Source organism: Panthera tigris, chromosome B2 (genome assembly GCF_018350195.1).
Source record: "Panthera tigris isolate Pti1 chromosome B2, P.tigris_Pti1_mat1.1, whole genome shotgun sequence".
Classification (NCBI taxonomy): Eukaryota; Metazoa; Chordata; class Mammalia; order Carnivora; family Felidae; genus Panthera; species Panthera tigris.
Window position 1 is genome coordinate 97013922 of NC_056664.1, and position 24903 is coordinate 97038824.

Below are 24903 nucleotides of genomic sequence, written 5' to 3' on the forward strand. Positions count from 1 at the left end.
CATAAAGGTGGCTCTTATTTTATTTGGTCTTAATGCTTATCAATCATTTTTTTTATTGGCTTACTCAAAATGCACATTTACATATAGCAAAATCGGTTTGCTCCTCAACTGATAAACCTCAGGCTCCCCTACAGCCATAACAAATTTGTGCTATGAGGAAATGGTAGCAAAAGTTTTTATCTTAATAAGAATTTTAGGACCAGAAAAGTATTAGGAGTTGACTAAGTAGTTATGGTGCCTTAAAGATCCAACTGTTCTTTTCTGGGTCCTCCCTCTTCCCATTTGTTTATGAATGCCTGTAAATACCTGCTCTACACTTAGAGATTTAGCAAGTTTAAGAAAAAGAATCGGTGAGTTCATAAACAAGTGGATGGTAAGAGATTGTCCTTTAAGATTCATCAAGTTCTTGGAGCTTACAGATTTGGAAAATGTCAAAGAAGTTCAAGCTATTCTATTTTGTTTTTGTTTTTTGTTTTTTTTTTTAGATTTTAAAGTGATCTCTACACTCACCATGGGGCTTAAACTCACAGCCCCAAGATCAAGAGTTGTACGCTCTTCTGACCAGGCCAGCCAGGCGCCCCCAAGCTATTCTTTTTCTTAGTTCATTGGCTAATTGGTATTTTTAAGAATAGCATATGCTTATTTCTTAATTAGAAAGCAATTTATTCCAAAGGCTTATTTACAAAGCAATTTATTCCACAGTTTTATGTGTCTACACCTTTGGGTACTGTTCTCATTCTGTGGTCATCTCTTATTCTTTGCCTCTTTGGAGAACATTTACTTCCTATACCTTCACTTTCACGTTTAGTCATTGCTAAAATCAACATCTTTGTTTCTCCTGTTACCTTAACCACTTACCCATAAATGGAGATGGTTAGTAAAGCACAACTGTTTCTACTTCTGCAAAAGGGCTTTTAAAAAAAACCCCAAAACCTATAAAAGTTACTGGATTTTAGTTTGGAAAATACAGCCATATGCTAACAAATTGAAGGGAGGTATAACAAGCGTCATTCGTCTGAGTGCTTGAAGGAATTGGAGAAGATGTGATAACATGGGATGTTCACAGAGCTGGGTGTGTGGCAACCTTTGGTTAAGAACATCTTTATAGCGTAGAGAGGGGAAGAGAAAGGAATTCTAAAATAGGAAGGAAGATGAACATTTTGGTGGCTATACTCAGTTTAGTTTAGGATACTTACAAAAACAGGTAGTAAAAGATAGGTCAATTCTCAGTTTGAGGGCATTCTCTGGCTGGGAGAATAGCCTCAGAATGCTCTCCCAAGCTCTTTTTTGTTACTATTTTCCTTTTTTTTAGACTTGGGAAACAGGTGTTCAGTTTCAGAGAGACTCATGACAAAGAGAGGTCTGTGTCATAGCACACCCTTCCCTTCCTTATTTCTGCACTTGCCCTAGGCTCTGTCATGCATGCTTCTTTCTACTCATGTGGAGATGACGGACTCAGATGGATCCTCAATCCAGGGAGCCCCAGTAGATTTGATTCAGTAATTTTCATTCATTTTCACTAATAAAATGCTTATTAGCACATCTCCTGCAGAAGCCAAAAGCTGCAATAGGAGTGTTTTTTTTTTAATAAAATTTTTTATAAATATGTTAAATGTTATATTTATATAAATGTTTTATTAATGTTAAATTTATTTATTTTTTGAGAGACAGAGTATGACTGGTAGAGGGGCAGAGAGAGAGGGAGTCACAGATTTGGAAGCAAGCTCCAGGCTCTGAGCTGTCAGCACAGAGCTGGATGTGGGGCTCAAACTCACGAATGCGAGATCATGACCTGAGCCGAAGTTGGATGCTTAACTGACGCCCCAGGAGTGTTTTGTGGCTTCATTCTTACCCTGCAGTTGGCTTTCTTGGGTTTCAGCTCTGGCTAGCAGACTGCAGTGGTGATGGCGGGTTGTTGATTTCCCTGGTACATTTGGAGAGAATCAAAGGAGGCTTTTGTTTATCAGTCCCTTTTCTGCTGCCTCCTGATTTAACCTCACCTGCTTCACATTGATAATTTCACCAGTCAAAAGGCAGGCTGGTTTTAGGATTAGGAGTTGGGAAGCAAAACTCTGGGCTTGGGGCAGTGATGGAGGACACCACCCCACCACCCCCAGCTCCTTTAGCAGGAAGATTGGCTGTGAAAAGGGCACCATGGGGAAGGGGGGCTAGCGCTTGAGTAGTCCTTTTTGGCTTCATAACTATATAGGCTTGAAAGTTAGAACTTAAAAGGGTTTTAGGTTTTATAAGAATCTTCTCTTGAGAAAAATACAAGGTTCTATTTAGGCTACTGCAGAGACCAAAGCAAAATTGTGAGGTAGATAAAATTTATTGTTGGTTTCTTCCCCACGTTTTGTCAACATCTGTCCTCATTCTTGCGTTCACTTGACAAGTGTCTGCTGTGTGCCAGGCACCGTGTTGTTTCTGCAGATGGTGGTGGTAAATAAAGGCAGACACAGTCTTTGCTCACCCAAAGCTTACAGACTCTTGTGATGGCTCTAGAAATGTTTTCTGAACATAACCTACAGTAAAAAAATATTTTTACATTCTGACCTACATGTGAGTGTGTGTGTGTGTGCACACATATGTACACACACACACCCTGAAAAATAGTTTCATGAAAGAAAACTTACCCTTACATGTGGTACATTTTGATATTTTCTGTTCTATTCTATGAAAAAATAATTCTGGTTGTAGAGGCAGTATTTAATTTTTTAAATCTTTATTTTTGAGAGACAGAGAGACAGTGCAAGTAGGGGAGGAACAGAGAGAGAGGGAGACACAGAATCTGAATCAGGGTTCAGGCTCTGAGCTGTTGGCATTCTAGGGTTTTTTCCTGCTGTTTCATCTCTTTGGGCATTAGGATTTCTCATGCTGGATCTTCCATGAGACACAGCTTTCTCCTCTACTAGTTAAACTTACCTGGTTGGACCAATATTATTCCAGGATCTTCTAGCCTTCTAGCTAAACTTTTGAACTATTTCTAAGCTGTTTTTAATCTAAACTATTCTAAACTACTTTTTAAGTTTTTTGTTAAAATTTTTAAATATTTATTTTAGAGACACACACACACACACACACACACACACACACAGCACAAGTGGGAGAGGGGCAGAGAGAGGGAGACACAGAATCCGAAGCAGGCTCCAGCTGTCAGCACAGAGCTCGATGTGGGGCTTGAACCCATGAACTACAAGATCATGACCTGAGCCGAGGTGAGACACTTAACTGACTAAGCCACCAGGCACCACTACTTTTTAAGTTTTTAATGGGTTCCATTGGATTAATGGGTTACCGTTCTAGAACATTTGCATTTAAAGAGAGTCTTCTGAGAGTTAGAATTTCAATGAAACTTAGTATATGAAATAGAACTGTAGTGATTCAGCTGGCCAGTTGGTAATTTTGGGCAGACAAATCTTTTTTTTTTTTTTTTTAATGTTTATTTATTTTTGAGACAGAGAGAGCATGAGCGGGGGAGGGGCGGAGAGAGAGAGAGAGACACAGAATCTGAGGCAGGCTCCAGGCTCAGAGCCATCAGCACAGAGCCCGACGTGGGGCTCGAACTCGTCAACTGCGAGATCATGACCTGAGCCGAAGCCGGACACTCAACCGACTGAGACACCCAGGTGCCCCCTGGGCAGAGACATCTCTTTTAACATCTCTGAAATTCTACCACACACAGGCTCTTGCCCACCCATACTAAATCTAATGGTGCTTATCATAGACACATTTAAAGAATTTTACATTTTAGAAAGATCTTTGCTACCATTTCTTTCCTTTTTTTGTTAGTGTCATGAACTTAACATTTTCCTCATATTCTCCCTAAACACTCTTTGGTGCTGAGGAAAGTCAAATGTTAATAATTACTTGGGTATATTTACTAGTCTCTGTTAGAAGTAGAGAAAAAAATAGATATTGGTAGAAATTAATAAGAGAACAAATACAAAATAAGTAGAAGTTTAAGTATATATAAGCCATACCATTTTCATATTAACATTTTAAATTTCATTAAGTATTCAGTTACTCAGATTTCTAATTATATCATAAACGTTTCTGTTTTCAATGTGATATTGTTAAGTCTTTAGTCTGTGTGTGTGTGTGTGAGTGTGTGTGTGTCTCACATCATACCACTGAAATGCATCAGCAAAATTCAGGCTGTTCATATATATGCAACATATGTAATGCATGTATAATGTTACATACATACATATATAAACCGATTTGTCTGGTAGGATTTCCTACAACCTGGATCTTGCTGGTGCATCCCTGTGGTATAGTGTGAGAGTCTTTCAACTTTGTCTTTTTTAAGATTGTTTTGGCTATTCTATGGCTTTTGCATTTCCATATAAATTTTATTATTTATTTATTTATTTATTTATTTTTTTATTTATTTATGAGAGAATGCAAGCATGAGTGGGGGAGGGACAGATGAGAGGTAGAGAGAGAATCTTAAGCAGACTCCATGCTCAGGGCGGAGCTGGATGCGGGGCTCAATCTCACAAACTGAGTCACTAAGGCGCCCTGTTATTTTCTTCTTCAAAAAATAATAGTCATCCCAATGAGTGTGAAGTGGTATCTCATCGTGCATTTCTCAAATGATTAGTGATATCGAGCATCTTTTCATTGTAGGTTTCTTTTGTCTTTGTCCTTTATGTGTTTGAAAGTATGCTGCTTTTCCTAGTTTGCTGAGAGATTTGATCATAAATGTGTGTTGAGTTTTTTTCACGTGTGATGATTGTATGGTTTTTATATGTTAAATTTTATTTTGGCAGGGGGTTAAGTTATTTACATGCCAGCTTAATTTATTTGAAGGTGTTTTTAATTGAAATTTTTATTAAGATAATTAATAGATTCACATATACTAGTAAGAAGTAATAATGGAGGTATCTGTGTAATGTTACTCATTTCTCCCCAAAGGTAACATTTTACAAAGACTACAGTATAAACATCACAAACAGAATGACATTGATACAATTCACTGATCTCATTCAAATTTCTTGTTTTACTTGTACTCATTTATGTATGTGTGTATTTAGTTCTATATAATTTATCACCTGGTGGTTCATGTATCCACCACCACAGTCAAGGGACTACACATTCTGTCACCGCAAGAGTCCCTTGTATTGCTCATAATTTTATAAACATACCTAGTCACCCATTGTTTCTAAGTCCTGGAAACCACGAATCTGTTCTCCATTCCTAAGATTCTGACATTTCAAAAATGTTACATAAATGGCATAGTATGTAACCTTTGGAGATTGGCCTTTTTTTTTTTCTTTCTTTCTCAGCGTATTTCTTTGGACATTCATTCAAGTCGTATGAGTTCAGTATCTCTGGAAATTGTTCATTTTACAGTTCCCTGGTGGCCATTCTTTGCCTCACATCGTAGAGGATCACCCTACACATGAGCAGCTAGTATTCAGCCAAAGACTCAAGAATACCCTCATGTTGATTTCTGGAGCTCTTTCATAGCTTCCTTTTCCCTGGCACTTTGCCTTGCAAATTTCACCTGTGTGGGACTCCTAATTCTGATCTGTCTTAACCCATCTCAGCCAGTCGTGGGTGTTTTGCTTGGATTCCTCCGTTCTGTTCAGCAGTCTGGAGGGTGCCTCCAAGCCAAAAGCTGGAGTGATCTAGGGCTCATCTTGTTTTTTCCTTCCGTCATGGATCAGAGTCTTGTACTGTTATTTTCCAGTGTCTGAAAACGTTAGTTTCATGTATTTCATCCCGTTTTCTAGTTGTTTACATTGGGATGGCAAGTCTGGAACCAGTTACTCTCACATAGTCTCTCAAATGTTTTCATTTTCTTGGTACACATTGCCAAGCTTTTCTTGCTCCAAGGTGATACAAATGTTCACACATATTATCTGCTGGGTCTTTCATATTTGTTAGCACCTTGGATTCATCTGGAAATAATTTTGGTGTGAAATGTGATGGTAGAGATCTAGTTTTATTTTTTGCAAATGGTTGAGCATTTGTCTTTAGCAATTACTATTTTTTTCATATACACTCTTATATATACTTAGATCTGCTTAATTGGTTTAGTTGATTTTTTAAAAAATTCAGTACCACTCAAATATAATTTCTCTAATTTCATAATATATTTGTATTATGTAGTTTCTCTTCTTCCTGTCTTTGCCCCCTCATCTCTATTACTTGCTACTTATCTTGTTTTAGAACATTTTTAACATTTTTTTAAAAGAAATTAACTGCTCAGCAGAATTTTTAAAAGTGTGGGTGTTTTGTTTTACTCAAATGTTAAGTGCTTTATTTTTTTCTAATTAATCATGGGTCTTAGATATCATGCCATATCAGAACATATAGATTTACCTCATTCATTTTACTGGGTATAATATTTTATTATATGAACATTTCACAATTCACTTAACCAGTTTCCTGTTGATAGGCATTTGTTTATTTTATTTTATTTTTTTTTTTACCAAGAGATTGACTTTAGGATCATGTTGTCAAGTTACTCCTAAATTGATTTTTTTAAATGTTTATTTATTTTTGAGAGAGAGAGAGAGAGAGAGAGAGAGAGAGAGAGAGAGGGAGAACACGAGCAGGGGAGGAGCAGAGACAGAGGGAGACACAGAATCAATAACAGGCTCCAGGCTCTGAGTTGTCAGCACAGAGCCCGATACTGGGCTTGAACTCACAAACCATGGGATCATGATCTGAGCTGAAGCCGGATGCTCATCTGACTGAGCAACCAGGTGCCCCCCTAAGTTGAGTTTGATTGGGATTTGACTGAGCTTTGAAGTAATTTAGGGGAAAAAAATCTCCTTATACTATTGATTTTGGTTCTGAGTATTTTTAAATACTTATCTTTTGATGGATACTGCCAAACTGACTTCCAGAAAGGATTTTTTTGTTTGTTTTATTTTAATTTTATTTATTTATTGTGTGTGTGTGAGAGAGAGAGAGAGAGAGAGAGAGAGAACATGTGCAAGCGGGGAACGGGCAGAGAGAGGGAAAGAGAGAATCCCAGGCAGGCTCTGCACTGTCAGCGCAGAGCCCAACATGGGGCTCGAGCTCATCAACTGTGAGATCATGACCCTAGCCGAAACCTAGAGTCTTAACCGACTGAGTCACCCAGGCGCCCCCAGGAGGGCTGGTTTTATACTACCACCAGAAGTGTATCGGAGTGCTTGTTTTCCTACATCGTCACCAATATAAAAATGTTGTATAATTGGTGTTTTAATTTGTATTCCTTTTTATTTCTGGTAGAATTAAACTTTTAAAAATATGTTTAAAGCTATGTATTTATATTTTTTGTGTCATTTGAATACTCATATTTTTTTTTGCTCATTGATCATCTATTTTTTTCTTTCCCCTCTTGAGTCTGTACTGTTTAGTACTCTTTCAGTTGTAGCGGGAAAAAAAAGGCAGTTGAGTTAGCTGAACCAGAGGAGGAATTTAAAGGTTGGTTTAATTATTCGGTTGAATAATTAATTAATAATAATTATTAAGTTGAATGAATTAAGTTGATTGAACTGAGGGTAGATCTATATTTACTATCTTAAATAATGTTTTAGGGATCTCTCTCCCTTTCCCTCCATTTCCCTTTTCCTTCATCTTTTTTGTCCTGCTTTCTTTTTTGGCTTCATTCTTGTTCACAGGTTTGTCATTGGATTCATTCTTGGTCACAATTTTTTGTGGTTATAGAAAAGATTTCTGGAATTTTCTAGGTTGCTCTTTCAGAAAGAAAAGAGATGATGGTCATTCTCAGAACCTATGTTCACTGCCCCTGGATAACACTGACCTAACCTAGGTACATGCTGATTGCAGGGCCGACCACAGTTTATATGATAACGGGGTATTTTTGATTGGCCCGTCCTGTGATTAATACCCTCATACAATCATGCTAAGTAGAGAAGTTTGCAGAAGGAAGAGATTTAGGACAGACCACAAAACAGAACAAAACAAAATACACAATTCCATTATAGTTTTTAAGAGCTCTTTATATTTTAAAGATACGTAAGGTCAATCTTTAAAGTTTCATGAAGGCTGGGATTTTTGTCCGTTTTGTTTACTACTAGATCCTGAGGCATGATAGGGCCTCACACGTGGTGTTCAGTAACAATATATTGATTGTATAAATAAAGATATTAATTTTATTTATAGTGATTTTGATATTCAGAAGGTTGAAGTTCATGTAGCCTAATTTATCATTTTTTTCTTTTTGATTTTTTTTTTTGCTTTTATTTCCAGAAACGTTTTATATGATGGTGCTGTTAAGTCTGTTTTTTAAAGTGTTAGCACAAAGATTGCATTCAAATATATATTATTCACATTTTTGGTTAGATAATTCATGACTTTTTTTCTGGATCTACAAGTATACTGTGCTTCATGCAGCAGAGTTTGAAACTTTATTTTTTGCATAAATGTAATGATTTAAAATCTGCCACTTACTGTATCAAGAAATGTTATACTGAATGGTTTTACAAAAAATTATTTTTAAATCTAATTGATCTCTTTATTAGTGACCAAATGTGTTTGGTGAATTGTACTTTCATATACAAAAAACTTTCTGGTAATTCCAGTGGCATAGGTTCAAAGTCATGTGAAGTGGAGGAAAGCCAAATAGATTTAAGGCTCAGATTTTACATCCTCAGCTGCCTATCAATACGCGTAGCTCCTGCAAAGAGAGGATGGGCACTGTGGTAGAGTGGTGGTGGAGAAAGTGGTGAGGGTGAGAGAGAGCACCAGCCTGGCCTGGCTGGGCCTGCTGAGGAATGCTGGGTCTGAACCGAGCTCTAGTGCCACCAGTGTCCCCAGAGCTCTGGGCTTCCTGTGAGGGAATAAGACTTTCTGTGCATACTTTGTTAAATGTGATTCTTTGATTACTAAAGTAATCACAGTGATTAAAAATTTCGGTGTGTTGAGGGGCGCCTGGGTGGCTCAGTTGGTTAAGCGTCCGACTTCTTCGGCTCAAGTCATGATCTCGTGGTTCGTGGGTTTGAGCCCCGTGTTGGGCTCTGTGCTGACAGCTCAGAGCCTGGAGCCTGTTTCAGATTCTGTGTCTCTCTCTCTCTGACCCTCCCCTGTTCATGCTCTGTCTCTCTCTGTCTCAAAAATAAATAAACGTTAAAAAAAAAATTTTAAAAATTTCGGTGTGTTGAATATTAGATAATTAAATTATAAGGGTTAACTATATTAGAATTTCTTCAAGTAGGCCTCATTTTGAAAGACTTAGGTGCTAAGCTTTTTAAGAAAATGTTACATTTTAAGAACACTTTCTTAAAAAGCTGAAACAAAACAAAGGGGGAAAAAAAGACAAACGGAGAAAGAGACTCTTAACTATGGAGAACCTGATGGTTACCAGGGCAGAAGTGGTGGAGGGATGTGTGAAATAAACTAGGTGATGGGGATTAAGGAGTGTGCTTGTCATGATGAGTTCCAGGTGATGTATAAAATTGTTGAATCACTGTATTGTATACCTGAAACTAATTTAACTCTGTATGTTTACTGGAATTAAAAAACTTAAAGAGAATATCAACATTTATAAAGGAAATCCTGTAGGATATGCAAGAAGAAATAAAGATAAACCTATAGAAAAAGTGTTCTATTGGCAATTCTCCAGCTCTAACATACATGTATTATTTATTTTCAGAATTTATGTTGGATACTAATCTTTTCTTTTTTTTTAATTTTTAATTTTCAAATTTCCCATAGTGCCTAAGACCACTCCTCATGCATATGGCCCAATAAAGCCATAAATATTTATTTAATTGATAAAGTTATTTTATTCATATTGATGTCTTTTGGAAGAGAAACTGAAAGATGAATAATCTGCAAATCTTACCAGTTTATTTACATAATTCTCTGGGAGAAATAGCCCCTGTAATGTTAACTAGATGTCATATTTCCTAATAACAGGATTTTAACAGAAAAGAGCAATGTCAACATTTTATTTTTAGCTGGTTTAACATAAAAAATAAACACTCCTTTCTAAAAAAGTAACATAGTCTTAAGCTTTCCAGTAGAAGAGTGTGGTTTCATTATCCCAAAGCTAATGAACAATCATTAGAGCAATCAGTACATACTGTTTAATAGTTTTTTTTTTTTTTTTTTAAGGTACAGGGAAAACAATGGTGATGGACATGTTTTATGCTTATGTGGAAATGAAGAGGAAGAAACGGGTTCATTTTCATGGTTTCATGCTAGATGTTCATGAAAGTAAGTTAAATGATCTAAAAGAAGGGGTTTTTAAGTGGACAAACACTACAAAATACCTTCCTTCATCTTTTAAAATTCTTACTCTTTTAATCTTTTAAAATATTAGATTTTGCTTAAAGTAAGGTTTTATTTGGTTTCATTTGTTTTGTGCTATATTGAAATGATTTGTAGTGTATTTAGAGTTGACCCTAAAGACAGATTCAAAATCAGTACTTCCCAATAAGAGAAGAGAGGTTACTATATGAAGGTCAGGTATTTTCTCCTTCTACTAAGGGTCAATAAGAAATATTAAAAACTCACTTATTTGGAGAAGTTGTTCTTGATTAGGTCCTTTCCTCTGTGTTACCTTAGCATGTAGGCATTCATGTACTTGTAGGCATGCTTTATTGTTTGTCAACGTTCCTTTTTAAAAAATTTTTTATTTTTATTTTTTGAGAACGAGCTCTGTGCGAGGGAGTGTGTGCAAGTGGGGGAGGAGCTGAGGGAGAAGGAGGAGGGTATTTTAAGCAGACTCCGTGCTCAACAGGGAGCCTCAGTTGGGGCTCGATTTCACAGTCCTGAGACTATGACCTGAGCCAAAATGAAGAGTCAGACGCTCAACCAACTGTGCCACTCAGGCGCCCTGCTTTGTTGGTGTTCTTAAGTTATTTCATTTTGCATTACTTGTCTACCAGCTATACTAACCTCACCAGGGCGGGAACATTGTATTTTTCTTCTAATACTTTCAGCATTTAGTACACATATAATGAGTGAAGTGGGACTGGCTAGAGACCAGGAAGCATCCTGATTATGTATGCTAGATGTAGGGCAGGATCACCTCTTCTGCCTCCATCTCTGAAATCCTCAGCAGTAAGACTGATCTGTTGATCCATCTAGTTACCATCTTTTCATCTAGCCTATCATTTGTCATCTCTGAAGTGATTGAAAAGAGGGGGGATGGAATGACTACAAAGTGTCCTTACAGCCATGGGAATGTATGAATATGTGAACAACTTATTTTGAGGTAGAGAAAGTGCAACCAATTTTCAATAGTCACATTTGATTTTATGTGGCATTTACACTTAATTTTTATGTTTACGCTAAGATTTCATTTAGAGATTTAAAAGATATGTTATAGTTGTCTAAAATGGACTATTAATACAATATTTGATTTGTGTTTAATTTTATTCATTAAAGGAATACACCGCCTTAAACAGAGTTTGCCAAAAAGGAAACCGGGATTCATGGCTAAATCATATGATCCGATAGCTCCCATAGCTGAAGAAATCAGCGAAGAGGCATGTCTCTTATGTTTTGATGAGTTTCAGGTAAGGCAGAGATATTTCATAGATGTAGAATGGTATGCTGAATGATATGTGAAGATTTAAATTCTGTTCTTGATTTTATCATTGTTTTATAAATTGGTTTGACACATTACCTCTTATGACTTTATTTTACTGTCTGGTCCAGGAGTCAGCAAACTATGGCTTGCAAAGGGAAAATCTTGCCCATTTGCTTTTGTATGGCCAGTGAGAAAAGAATGATTTTTATATTTTTAAAGAGTCTTTTCAAAAAGAAAAAGAAAATGCAACAAAGGCCATATGTGGCTTGCAAAACCTAAAACATTTACTACTCAGTCTTTTATAGGAAAAGTTTGCCTTCCCCTATATTACAGTCAGTGGATTTACATTTCCCCTATACCACAATGGAGATAATGTTGATTACACAATAATGTCTAAAGGTATTTGAAATTTTTTTAAATGTTTATTTTTATTTTGAGAGAGAGAGAGTGTGCACACACAAGCAAGCATGAGAGGCGGAGGGGGAGAGAGTGAGAGAATCCCAAGCAGGCTGTGTGCTGTCAGCACAGAGCTGGACTCGGGGACTCGATCTTATGAACTGTGAGATCATGAACTGAGCTGAAATCAAGAGTCAGACGCTCAGCCAACTGAGCCACCCAGGCACCCCTGAAGTTTTTTGAAAGCGTTATATAAAAAAACAAATGATTCACTCATCTCATTTAGACTTTACAACTTATTTGTGATAAAGGGAGGGAGTTCGCCCTCATTGAACTTCTAAAGTTTCTTCTAGTTTTAGGATTCTCTGAAATAGTACGCTTAAATTGGTAATATGTTACTTTCTGATCTTTATTTCCTATGAGAGCAAATATGGCATGCCAGCAAATACCGTGTCTTATGTTTTTTTCTGTATCCCAGAGTTTAACAACACCAACAACAACAACAACAGATACTCTAGTTAAGAATTATTTCCTCATTTCACTGCTTTCTTTAGTAGTTCTGAAATGCAGTAGTTGATTTTTCTATAATGCTTATCAGAAGAGCAGTTGGTTATTGGAATAAAAATAGAAAAACCATAAGTACTGAATATAAATTTGAAAATAGGGCATCACTGGGGTGCCTGGGTGGCTTAGTCAGTTAAAGCATCTGACTTCAGCTCAGGTCGTGATCTCAAGGTTGATGAGTTCAAGACCCACATCAGGCTCTCTGCTGTCAGCACAGAAGCCTGCTTTGGATCCTCTATCCCTCTCTCTCTCTGTCCCTTCCCTGCTTGTTCTCTCTGTCTCAAGAATAAATAAACTTAAAAAAAAAAAAGTTTCACTCCCAAAGCTTTTGAATAATATTTCTGGAGCTGAGTGCAGAAATTCCCATGTCTGATTGCATAAAATAAAGGCCCAGAGAGCTTTCAAGGGTAGGAAGCTAACACTTTGTGCCTACTCTGAGGTGGGCCCTGGTGAGTCACACATTTTATTTAAGCCTCACGACATATTTGTGATGAAGGGAGGGAGCTGTCCTAGTTGAATTGTAAAGTTTCTTAACAGTTTTAAGATTCTCTGAAATGATGCATTTAAATTGGTAGTGAGTTATTTCTTGTTCTTCTGTGTTTAAAAACCTGGGTTGGTGGGAAGATAAGAGGCCAGGATGCCTTTATCCCAAATGAGGCATGAGAAGTCTCCTTTAGTAGCTTGATACACTTAATCTAAGAGCAGTTTTGATTTATGAGAGAAGAGAAAGAAGAATTTTTGCCAGGAATGGTGTTACACTGAGCCATCTAAGGGGGAGGAATCTTTATTTCATTTTCCCTTCAGTCTATTAAGATAACCTGGCATTCACTTTTTGTACTGTACAGCTACAAAGGTCTTCAGAAGAAAGGCTGATGGGCAATAAATGTTTACTTACTACTCTGAAGAAGTGTACTAAGTACACCAATGTGTTGCAGAAAGAAAAGGGCCTCATTTAGTGTTTTTTTTTTTTTTAATTAATTTATTTTGAAAGAGAGCATGCGTGTGAGCCGGGAAGAGGCAGAGACAGAGAGAGAGAGAGGGAGGGAGGGAGAGAGAAAATCTCAAGCAGGCTCTGAGCTGTCAACGCAGAGCCAGAGGTAGGGCTCTATCTCACGAACTGTGAGATCATGACCTGAGCGTAAACCAAGAGTCGGAAGCTCAACCGACTGAGCCACCCAGGTACCCCTAGTTCTAAAAGTAGCACCAAGTTGACAGTTATGCTGTCTTCAATAACAGAAGTCAGCAATCAATCAGGGAAGGCCATTTCTCTTGTTTCCTCATTAAGAGTCTCTTAACCACAGTTTCCCTAAATAAAATTGAGTTGGCACAGTTAAATTTAAAAAAAAATTATATGTTTATTTATTTATTTTGAGAGAGACAGCATGAGTGGGGGCGGGGTGCAGAGAGAGAGGGAGAGACAGTGAGAAAAAGAGAGAGAGAGAGAGAGAGAGAGAGAGAGAGAGAGAGAGAGAAAGAGAATCCCAAGCAGTCTCTGTGCTGGCGTGGGGCTCAAACTCATGAAACTGTGAGATCATACATGACCTGACCCGAAACCAAGAGCTGGACACTCAACCAGCTGAACCACCCAGGCACCTCTGAAGTTAAAATTTTTAAAAAGGGTACTAACACCCAACCTTTGTAAAATGATTCATGGTTTACAAATTTTTCTTATATGCTTCATTTAATTCTATAAAATAGTTATGATATTCATTATGTAGATGAGGATATAGAGGCATCAGAATTTCCTCGGTATCGTATGAAAATCATTACCCTTAACTTAAAATGTGTAAATTTTAAAACTTTCAGAGAAAAGATTTGCCTGTTTCTGTGACATGATGACCATTGACAAGACTATTTAAGAAGCTAAGGAAGTAATGAAAATTTGGTTGTGCAAAGGAGATCCTGAGAAGATTAATAGCAAGCAGGGCCAAATTACCCATGAGGTGCAGGAGGCACAGTACTTAGGGTCCATGATACTTTTAGGACCCCATGAAAATATTTTAATTTCTTTTAAAATTTGAAGAAAAAAATGAATGTATCATCATGAATTCAGCCTGTAGCTGTCTGTATCTGTATATATTTTACACCAACATAGTCATAAAATACAATTATGTATATAAACACACATATTTTCAAATGTATTTTCTAATTGAGGAAGGGGCTCATGAAGGTTAAACCAGGAAAGTCATAATGTTGCCCTGATAGTGAGGTGATAACAGAAACCTGTCTGGTTGCACCGGGCATTCTCCATTGAGTTCCAATTTCAGAAGGTTGATGCTTGGCTGGGAAGAAGGAAACAAAAGCAACTCTCAGGATACTTATGTTCCAAATGAGTGAGTCTTGCAAAAGAAAGGCAGGCAGTTAAAATGATTTTTTAAATTAAGTATTAAGGAGATCAAGGGGGATACAGGCCCCTTGCCTGTAAAATGTTACTTGTCAACAAAGAGAGAATGGATCTGATGGAACTGTCATCACCTGCCCTGACCAGAGTTGGTTTGATGTTCATTCATTTGTTTACTCATCCATCCCTGTTGCCTTAAATAAAGAACCTTATGCCATACTATAAGACCCTATCTGACCCACAGTCAAATGGACCATGTCTGGATATCTGATCTCTGAGTAGCCTACACGGTTGTCAACAATATTGCACTTTTTGGTGTGCCCTGGGGATTGAGCCAATCATATACTCCATCTCATGTCTTTCAAGTAAAATGCAGTTTTACTGCACAGTAATGAAATAAGGGCAGTTCCTGCACAGTAATGAAACAGGAACAAAGAGACCTAGGAAATAACTGAATCCTGTTAGGGGGAAGACTACAAGGCTGCTCCCTGGACAGCTGCTGAGCTCTCCAGAGCTACCTATGCTCTGAAGCCAATCTTTAGCTCCGGTTCCCAGTAGGTGCTAACAGTGCTGTTCCCATCCTGGTGTCTTATTTATTTATTTATTTCTGAGAGAGAGAGAGAGAGAGAGAGAGAGAGAGAGAGAGCACGAGAGCGAGAGAGAGCATGCGCATGTGCAAGCAGGGGGGAGTGGTAGAGGGAGAGGGAGAGAGAGAGTCTTAAGCAGTCTCCACACTCAGCAAGGAACCCATGCAGAGCTCGATCTCACAACTGTGAGATCCTGACCTGAGCTGAAATCCAGAGTTGGACGCTTAACTGACTGAGCCACCCAGGTGTGCTCCATGCATCCTGGAGTCTTAAGTAAACCTCTTTTCTTTATCTGAATCTCCTGTCCCTGTTTCTTGCAAGCAGTCTCGATGAGGATGGAACTCCTGTTTTGCTCTTATCTGCCTTAGTGGTAGGGATTTCCCTGTGGTCTGTGAAAGCTAGCATAAATAGGGGTACTGTGAGGAAATGTCACCTTCCTTCATATAAAATCCAGTACCTCCAGTGGAAGGAGAATTACCTGATGAACTAAAGACAAAAGATCCCAGAGATGAGGTATCTCTTAGGATGCTTTTGACTGCAGGTAACAGAAAACCCAATTTAAAAAGGCTTAAACTCTAAGTGGGGGGTCCGGGGGGAGGGATGGAATACAATAAGATAGTGTCATTCCTTTTATTCAAGCCTGCCTCCTTCCTCTCTGATCTTATCTCCTATACTTTCAGCCTTGCTCATTGCTCCCTACTATTTCCATCCCTATTGTTTTCATAGATTAGGGAACCATAGCTAATAGATTTAGGTGTTAAACCAAATGCTTCCTTCCCATCAGGGCTCTGAAGAAAATTTGCTCAGAGATGGTAAAACAAGACTGAATACCAAATTGATTGCCTTTGTTTAATCCCAAATGCTACTAGAATGAAGCATTCTGGTATGTCAGAGTTGACAACATGAGAGACTCTCTGCTTTTAAGAAAGTTGGCCTGCATGTCTTAGGATGAAACATGTTAGTAGTTTTGCTCTTTTATTTCCTCTACAATTCCAGACTCAAGCCCTAGAGTCTGTATGCAAGACCCTGTATGCAAGAAAAGGCCAATATCTGCATATACCCACTGTTGAGAAGAACCAGGAAAGCAAGAGGATAAGGGCAAGAATATGTCCCTTAAGAGCAGAGATGATCACTGAGCAGTACCTGGATCTCCTAGTTTTAATATCTGGACTGTGTTCCACTGGTCTTAGAGAAGCTCTTGCAACACACCAAAACTGGATTATTTCTGCTCCAAATCTCTCCTTGTCTCTCATTCCAAAATTCAAGAGGATAAAAGGATACCTCCAAAAAATTGCTGCAGCAGCATTCCGATCCCCAACATCCACACAATTTAGAACAAATAAGCAGAGCCTTTGCACTGAACTTTCTGCCTGGGACGGTCTCTCCTGGATACCCCTAAGAGTCTCTCACTTCTTCAGATCTTTGCTCAGTTACCTCCTTAACAAGACCTATTCCTACAAAATTGCAATTTGCCATTAATCAGTGTCCCTTACTATCCTTTAAAGAAATTTTTTTTAACATGTATTTATTCTTGAGAGAGGGTGAGAGAGAGAGAGAGAGAGAGAGAGACAGAGAAAGAGAGAGACAGAACGTGAGTGGGGAGGAGCAGAGAGAAAGGGAGACACAGAATCCAAAGCAGGCTCCAGGCTGTGAGCTGTCAGCACAGACGTGAGCTGGAACTCAGGAACCATGAGATCATGACTTGAGCCGAAGTTGTATGCTTAACTGATTGAGCCACCCAGGCACCCTAAAACCATTCTTTAAAAAAATAACATATCATCTTCTGGTAGATAATATATTACTTATTATGTTTACTATTTATATAATTCCTCCATAACAATGTAAACTTGAAGGCAGGAATCTTTGTGTTTTTTTTTTAATGTTTATTTATTTATTTTGAGAGATTGAGAGAGTGAGAGAGGGGTGGAGAGAGGGAGAGAGAATCCCAAGCAGGTCCTCCACTGTCAGTGCAGAGCCCAATGCGGGGCTCAATGCCAAGAACCGTGAGCTCATGACCTGAGCCAAAATCAAGAGTCGGTCGCTTAACTGACTGAGCCACCCAGACACCCAGGAATCTGTTTTTAATTGACGTATCTCAAATGTCTAGAACAGTGTTTGAGGATGAATGAATGAATAATAGTGAGTGAATGAATGAATGAATGAATAAATCTAGTACCAAATGATAAATATTGAGCTAGTCTCCCAACTAAGTCCCACTTCTCTTATGTATAATAACTACCCACAATTTTTCCTGTCAACATTCTGAATTATCTTAACTTTTTTGTCTAATTTAATAGATGAAAAGTGGCATCTCATTGTTTTAATATTTATTCCTTTAAGTAATAATATAGTTGGATTTTTTCTATGTTTATTTACTAACTACTTAAAATTCATCTTTTATGAACTGAGACAATGCCATTTATTGGAATGCTTACATTCCATCTATTATGTGTATTCTGTAATAACATTAGTTTTTGTTTGTTGAGTACTGTGGGACTATGTTCTTAACTACTGGACTATGCTAAGTATCATTCTATAGCTAAAATTCTATACAGCTACATATAAATAATATGCAATTATACTAGCATATATACCATACATAGATAATACAGCTGACATTTCTTGAGGATTTACTCTAAGGATCATAACAATTTTGCAAGGTAGGTATTGTTACTACCTTCATTATATTGATGAGGAAATTAAGGGTCAGAGAAGTTAAGTAACTTGTCCAAGGTCACACAGCTGGTAACTCAGTTTGAATTCATCATTGGTGCTCTGATTCATTAGTAGTAACAGCTACATTATATGTTCTCTTTGGTATATGATGTTTTGTGTTATATATTTAAATACATAGATCTAGAGCTGAGTTGACTTTTAGTAGATATTTTAATGACAGAACCTAAAAATTATCCTTAAGCCTATTAAGTCTAGTATAATACATTGCTGATTTTCTAGAAAATAATTTTTTTGGCCCTTTTTTCTTAACAGCCATATGTCTACAATCATCACATCACTTTTAAAATTGAATCCTACTAGTAGTCTTGATTTTTAACTAGTTATTATTGGCCTTTTGGTAGTGTTAATATAATATTTATTTTACTAGGGAGCTGGATGGGAATTATTGCTGCTTAAAATCAAGAATACATGTGCTCTTGAATTTGAGGAATTTAAAAATTATATTTTGGTAGCATTCAGATTACATTTCCAGAATATATTCTTCATCAGCTTGGTCATTTTAACTAAGTATAGCATTTCAGTTTTGCCTGCAGTATCAAATATACTATTCTTGTTTTGTTTGAGAAATTTGGCTAGGTAGGTTGTTTTTATGTGTTTTAGTTGCTAAAATAAAAGAACAGCTTTTCCTCAGAGTTTTCTGTAGGGTCTTCATTGTGTTGACTTTGAATGATTATGTTTCTTATTACATCATTTATGAATCTGAAGGTATACAATACTGAAGGAAACCGATTTAAAAAAAAATGTTATTTCTTCCTGTCCCTTTCAGGGACACTGGATGGATGTTTTACTAATATGGTCTTAAAAACAAACAAAAAAAAGAATTCTGATGAGCAGAATATCATGCAAAATTCTCCTCTGTAAGCTATCAATATCATTTAAAAAATAGTTTTGACCGTTTTTGTAAAACAGAAAAGCTATTAAAAACTGCTAATAAAAAATAGGTGCTTATTTTTGTGCTAATACTAATTACTGATAATGCATGCTTATGTTTGTCACTCATTACATGGCACTGTACCAATCAGTGGGTGACTGAGACTCGAGCACTTACATATGTAAATTAACCATTAGATTTTCTTTTTTTCCTTTTTTACTTAAGTGAGTCATAATGGAAAGCAACTCTAGGTCATAAAAAATCTTTTCTCTTTAATGCTAATGAAATGTCTCCCCTCTCTGTATTAGCAGACTACCCTTATTGGTAATCTGTAGCCTTCTCTTTTGTTCCTGGTGGTAATGAAATGCTGGGTGCTAAAAAAGCCCGCTCTCCAAGAATGTGTGGCCAATTGTCTTCTGTTCACTTATACTGTAAAATTACTGTTCCCCAGCAAAGCTGAACAAGTGCGGGGACAAGATCAAAAGAGTATACATTGGCACCCGGCTACACCAAGTGACTCCTGCTTTATTAATTAGCCATAGCTTCTCCAAGTTAATTTACTCTGATAGAGCAAAAACATTTCGTAATACAAAAACAACAAATGATAATTCAACCACGAGTCTTTAATAGTTTGCTTTCTTCAACTTCCAATTTAAATCTTTGCAGTATGTTATAAGCTAAATGTCTCTTCACTTTTCTGAACCTTAGCGCACAAAAGCTGTTTTTAATTTTTTTCAACATTAGTGAGATAGTCGAAGGACAATTTTTATTTTCTAAAATTGGTAACTTTTAATTGATATCATTCTTTTTAAAAGTCAGTGTATTGGGAATCTAATTTAAAAGTGCACTTGCTTCTGAAATTTGCAAGCTTGTTTGTTCTCTCATCAGAAATGCCACTGGTGTTTAAGCATTTGAAAGGGGCCTTCTCTGTGAGTATTTTTGTGGAAGCAAAATTTGACAGTGAACCTAAGCTCCAAATTTAATAATATCACTTTCTTCTTAAATAATTAAATACTACTTTTCATTTTAGTCACCACTTTGTGAGTTCCTGAAGTCTTTTTAATTTAAGGAGTCTCCAGTAGTTTTTTAGCTAATGTTTTAAAGTTAGAGCTTGAGACAGCAAAAAAAGATCTGTGTGCACAGCCCCGTTTTCTGGTTTGTTTTTTGTTTTTGTTCAGGTGGGAAGGAAATAATGTAACGTTTGTGTAAGATAATCACCTGAAAAGAGAAAAGAGATGGAGACCTGTGTAGCCCAGGTGGTTGTTGTCAGTTAGTTGGTAACTTTCAGTATTTTGATCTAATTTGAAAGAATCCCCCAGTTTCTATGCTCTAACATGGTTAAAAATAAGAATGTGATATTTATTGTGTGATTTATTTTGTGAATGTAAAACAAATTTTATTATCTAAAATGCCATTAAAGAAAGATCAAAATAGCTTTACTTAAGAAGGATCTAAAACCCATTTTATTTTTTTTATAAGGGAAGGTAACAATGATTAATATCTACCTTCACTGTACATTTGTTTTTGAACTCAACTGCCTTCCCTCCTTAATTTCTGTATTTCTTTGTGATTTTAAAAAGCTTTTTAAAAAGTTCTTAAGCTTACTTGTTAATTGTGGATTTTTAAAAATAATTTTAGAAAAGGTAGCTCTATGTATCTCTAACTTAGGTGGAACAGTTTAATCTATATTATGCATTTCTGCTTTTGTCAGAAGTAATTTTTTAAAGCCCTGTATTAACCATTCTTGTAAGGTTTTTATTTTTTTCCTTTTTAATAGAAGGAATATTTGTGTTTGCGAAGGTTAGCAGAGGCTGGCTGTGCTGGAAGTGACTGCAGTGCCTTTTGATTATTCATGGACAGTAATAGAAGGCACTTAAAAAGAACAATGAAATTGCTTATTTTTGTGATGGGCCATCTGTTGAATTGTTTTGTGCAACAATTGCACAATAGTATCTATGTCATATCATTCTATTTTCAACAGCAGCTGATTATGTCTCACTGGCTATTTGTCCTTATTTCTAAAGTCCCATGACCATTTAAAGTCACCTTTTCAGGGACCTTTGCCAGAAAGGTATTAGAAATCTCAATCAGCTGTTTATTATTCTTTTTTTTTCTTTTTTCTTTCTCTCTTCTTCTTTTTTTTTTTTTTTGGTGGGAAGGGGGTGGTGCGGTGGATGGGGTCTGTGATGGGAGCAGGAGGAGGGATTTGGTCATGTTAGCTCTAATTAATTAGACTTCCTAAATGTTTAGGACAATTATCTATGCTTTCCACCTGTAGTTTATAAAAGAAGTTAACACAGAACCATTTGATAATTTGGGTAGAAATGATAGGCTTGCAAAAAAGAGTCAAGTTTAAAAGACTACTATACACTCTTTTATGGTTTTAATTATCTGCTCTTTTCTTCATGGTGATAATTAGAATTTTTCTCTTGGAATTCACTTCCATCCTTAAAAAAAAAAAAAAAAAAAAAGAAGATGAGCCATTAGCAAATTTGTTAGAGCAGAAGTGAGTATAAAATAAAACAAATGTGTTGTTGTCCATAGGTCACTGACATTGCTGATGCCATGATTCTGAAACAGCTTTTTGAAAATCTGTTCAAAAATGGGGTCGTCGTTGTGGCAACATCCAACAGGCCACCGGAAGGTAAAAACAAACATTGTGCTAGTCTCATCCAATTAGGTGGAAAATAACAAGCTTTGAAAAATCCATAATTTTATACTCATTTTATTGTGTTAATAGAATCTGATGACTTTGCTTATCATTCATTTTATAACAGACAATCTAAAAAATCAGTTGGTATTTGTGTCTGAAAAATGTTTATATTCTTCGCAAGTTAAACCCATGTCATCCCCTGTGTTTGATGCACTTGCTGTTTTTCTCTGAGTTTTAGATATATCATATATTTGTATCAAAAAATGATGCCGGGAGGTGCCTGGGTCAGTCAGTTAAGCATCTGATGCTTAGACCCTTGATTTTGGCTCAGGTCATGATCTCACAGTTTGAGCCCCATGTCGGGCACCATCCCCCATGTGGAACCTGCTTGCGATTCTCTCTCTCCCTCTTTCTGTGCACTCTCTATCTCTTTCTCTCAAAAATAAATAAATAAACATTAAGGAAAAAAAATGATGCCAGCAGGAAGGCTAGGTTTGAGGACCCAGAGGGGGCCTTGCAGGACCAGCCAAGAGGATCCTTGACTTTGCACAGGATAGAAATCAAATACAAAACACCAGAAAGTGAGAACAGGGTTTACTGAAGATACAGAGGGAGCAGATGCAGATGGAGCATCTGGGGGACTTGGGAAGGAAAGGAGCATGAGTCTTGTCTTGGTTCGGGGCTTGGGGGTTTTATTAAGGATTGTGGTCTGCTGTATGTGTCCTTTCAGGCATCCAAGAACTGGTTAGAACAAAGATAAGGGCCCAGGTGTTAGTCCTTGGAGCCAGCGGGCCTTGGCATTGAGATGTCTAGTGCTGGTGGTCTGGAATATTCATATGACAGCTTCATTGGTCATTCTCACCTGGTCCTTCCTTAGATGTAATCTCTACTGAAGAAATCATTAACTAACTCCCTGCCCCTTACAAGGAGGAATTACAGCTGTCTGCATTCTGTGGACTGTGTAAAGTGGGGTGTGGGTCCTAGAAAGAACAGAAGCAGGAAAAGGAGCAAAAAGCAGATTTTTATGGAGTTCTTCAGTTTCTCTGTTTCAAAAATACAAGGCTTTCTAATTGCTTTTTAGGGGCTGTAAAAGAAGCTCAATGAAATGAAAGAGAAAACTCCTAATTGAGTCTTAGAAAAAGAATTGAATCTCACTTGCATAAGTAGTTTCTAATACTTAATTTTATTCCTAAAAAACCACTTGTGGCTTATTTGAACATTATTTAAGGATTAAAATACAAGTAATATCTAGATAAAAACAAGTTTAAAATGTTTTATCTTTCCATGATGTGGTCAGTTGAAGGCCAGAGGAACCAAAACCAATATTTAATGACTTCTTAAAAAAAATTTTTTTTTTAATGTTTATTTACTTTTGAGAGATAGAGACAGAGTGTGAGCAGGCAAGGGGCAGAGAGAGAGGGAGACACACAATCTGAAGCAGGCTCCAGGCTCTGAGCTGTCAGCACAGAGCCCGATGTGGGGCTTGAACTCACGAACCACAAGATCATGACCTGAGCTGAAGTCAGAAGCTCAACTGACTGAGCCACCCAGGCGCCCCTAATGCATTCTTAATGTTAACATCTTTCTACCCTGGAATGCTCTACCACCTGGAATTCCCTGCATGGTTAATTCCTTACCTTTTTCAGGTCTTTACTCAAAAGTTATTATGCCAAAGAACTGTAGACTTATCTTTCTATTTGAATCTACAACCCATCCCTTTTTTTCTTACCTTGCTTCTCCTTTCCTCCTTTATTTTCTTCTTTGTGGTTTATTGTCTATCCTCTTTCAGGATGCAAATGGTTCATGAAGGCAGTGACTTTTATCTCTTCTGTTCATGGGTATATACTGAACAACCAAAACAGTGCCTAGCTGATCTCAATAGTCTTAGAGTGAATGTTGAATGAATGCATGTTTTTAAAGGTTATCCCTGGCTGCAATACTGAGAATGGATTGTGGGGATGAGATTTCAAAGTTGGAAGTAAGGAGACCGTTGATGATATCATTGCTGCAATCCTGAGGGGAGATAATGGAGCAGTGAGGGTGGTGAGAGTAGTCAGAGTTTGGATATATTTTGTAAGCAGAGCCAAGAGGATTTACTAATGGGATGAATATATGGTATTAAAAAAAGAGAAAGGGATAAAGAATGACTCAAAGGTTTTGGCTTGAGCAATTAAAAGGATGAAGTTGATGTTTCCTGAGATGGAGAGGACTATAGGAGAAGCAGATTTGGGTAGGGAGGGGAAAGTACTGAGGCAGATGCATATCAGAGTTTGGATTTTAATGGAAAAGTTTAGATTGGAGATGAAAGTTTGGGAGTTCATTGGTCCTAAAGGAAGCTGGTCAGAGCAGCCAGTGAGGTAAGAGGAGAACCAACAGAGTATCATGTGAAGAAAAGGAAAATGGTACAAAAGGATGGATGGCCACTTTTGTTAAATGCTGCTAGGAGGTGAAGGGGAGGTTGAGAATTGACCATTGGAATTAGTAACATGGAGTTTATTGGTGGATCTGAAAAGAGCAATGTAATAGTGATAGTGTGAGTTTTTTCCTTAATAAGCCATGTCATGTGGGTGACTTATATTGAGTTTATAATCTGTTGTTACCTAGATCTTACTTTGTGAGCTGCTGTCAAACTAGGTGTCTCTCATTCTGTGTTTGTGTAGTTGATTTCTTTTTTCTTCCTATTACATTTCAGCTTATTAGTCTGCATTGTTCTGTTTTATGATTTATGTTTGATTATGTTTGATTTATGTTTGTATCTTTTTGAAGTGTGGTTCTAACAGATTAGTTTTAGCTATCCCTACTAACTATGACGTTTATAAAATGGTAATCATGCTGCTATATCTTCAGTCATTCATTAATTAAAATGTAACCAAGTTTAGACCCTCATAGCATACCATTAGAGGCCTTATTTTAGGGAGACATCAGTTAATTAATACTATTAAATCCAGTTATTCAAACAACTGTAGTTATACCTCATCTATTATATTCTAAGAGAATTATGAATGATTCAGATGCACTTATTAAAATATCTATAATACTGTTATAGATAGCATTCTTTTTTTTTAATTTAAAAAAAAAATTTTTTTTTAACGTTTATTTATTTTTCAGACAGAGAGAGACAGAGCATGAGCGGGGGAGGGTCAGAGAGAGAGAGGGAGACACAGAATCCGAAACAGGCTCCGGGCTCTGAGCTGTCAGCACAGAGCCCGACACAGGGCTTGAACTCATGGACAGCGAGATCATGACCTGAGC

The 24903-nt window shown here is 37.1% G+C and overlaps 1 protein-coding gene across 4 annotated transcripts in view; it reads left to right on the top strand.

The window, feature by feature from the left end:
* The window catches only part of AFG1L (AFG1 like ATPase), a 196737-nt gene that overhangs the window by 56317 nt on the left and 115517 nt on the right, over positions 1-24903 (top strand). For all 4 annotated transcript variants that reach the window (XM_007078748.3, XM_042986922.1, XM_042986923.1 and 1 more), the window contains exons 5-7: positions 10081-10182; positions 11359-11489; positions 21543-21642. In XM_007078748.3, the coding sequence (XP_007078810.2) occupies positions 10081-10182; positions 11359-11489; positions 21543-21642 (333 nt within the window). The remainder of the gene's footprint in view (positions 1-10080; positions 10183-11358; positions 11490-21542; positions 21643-24903) is intronic.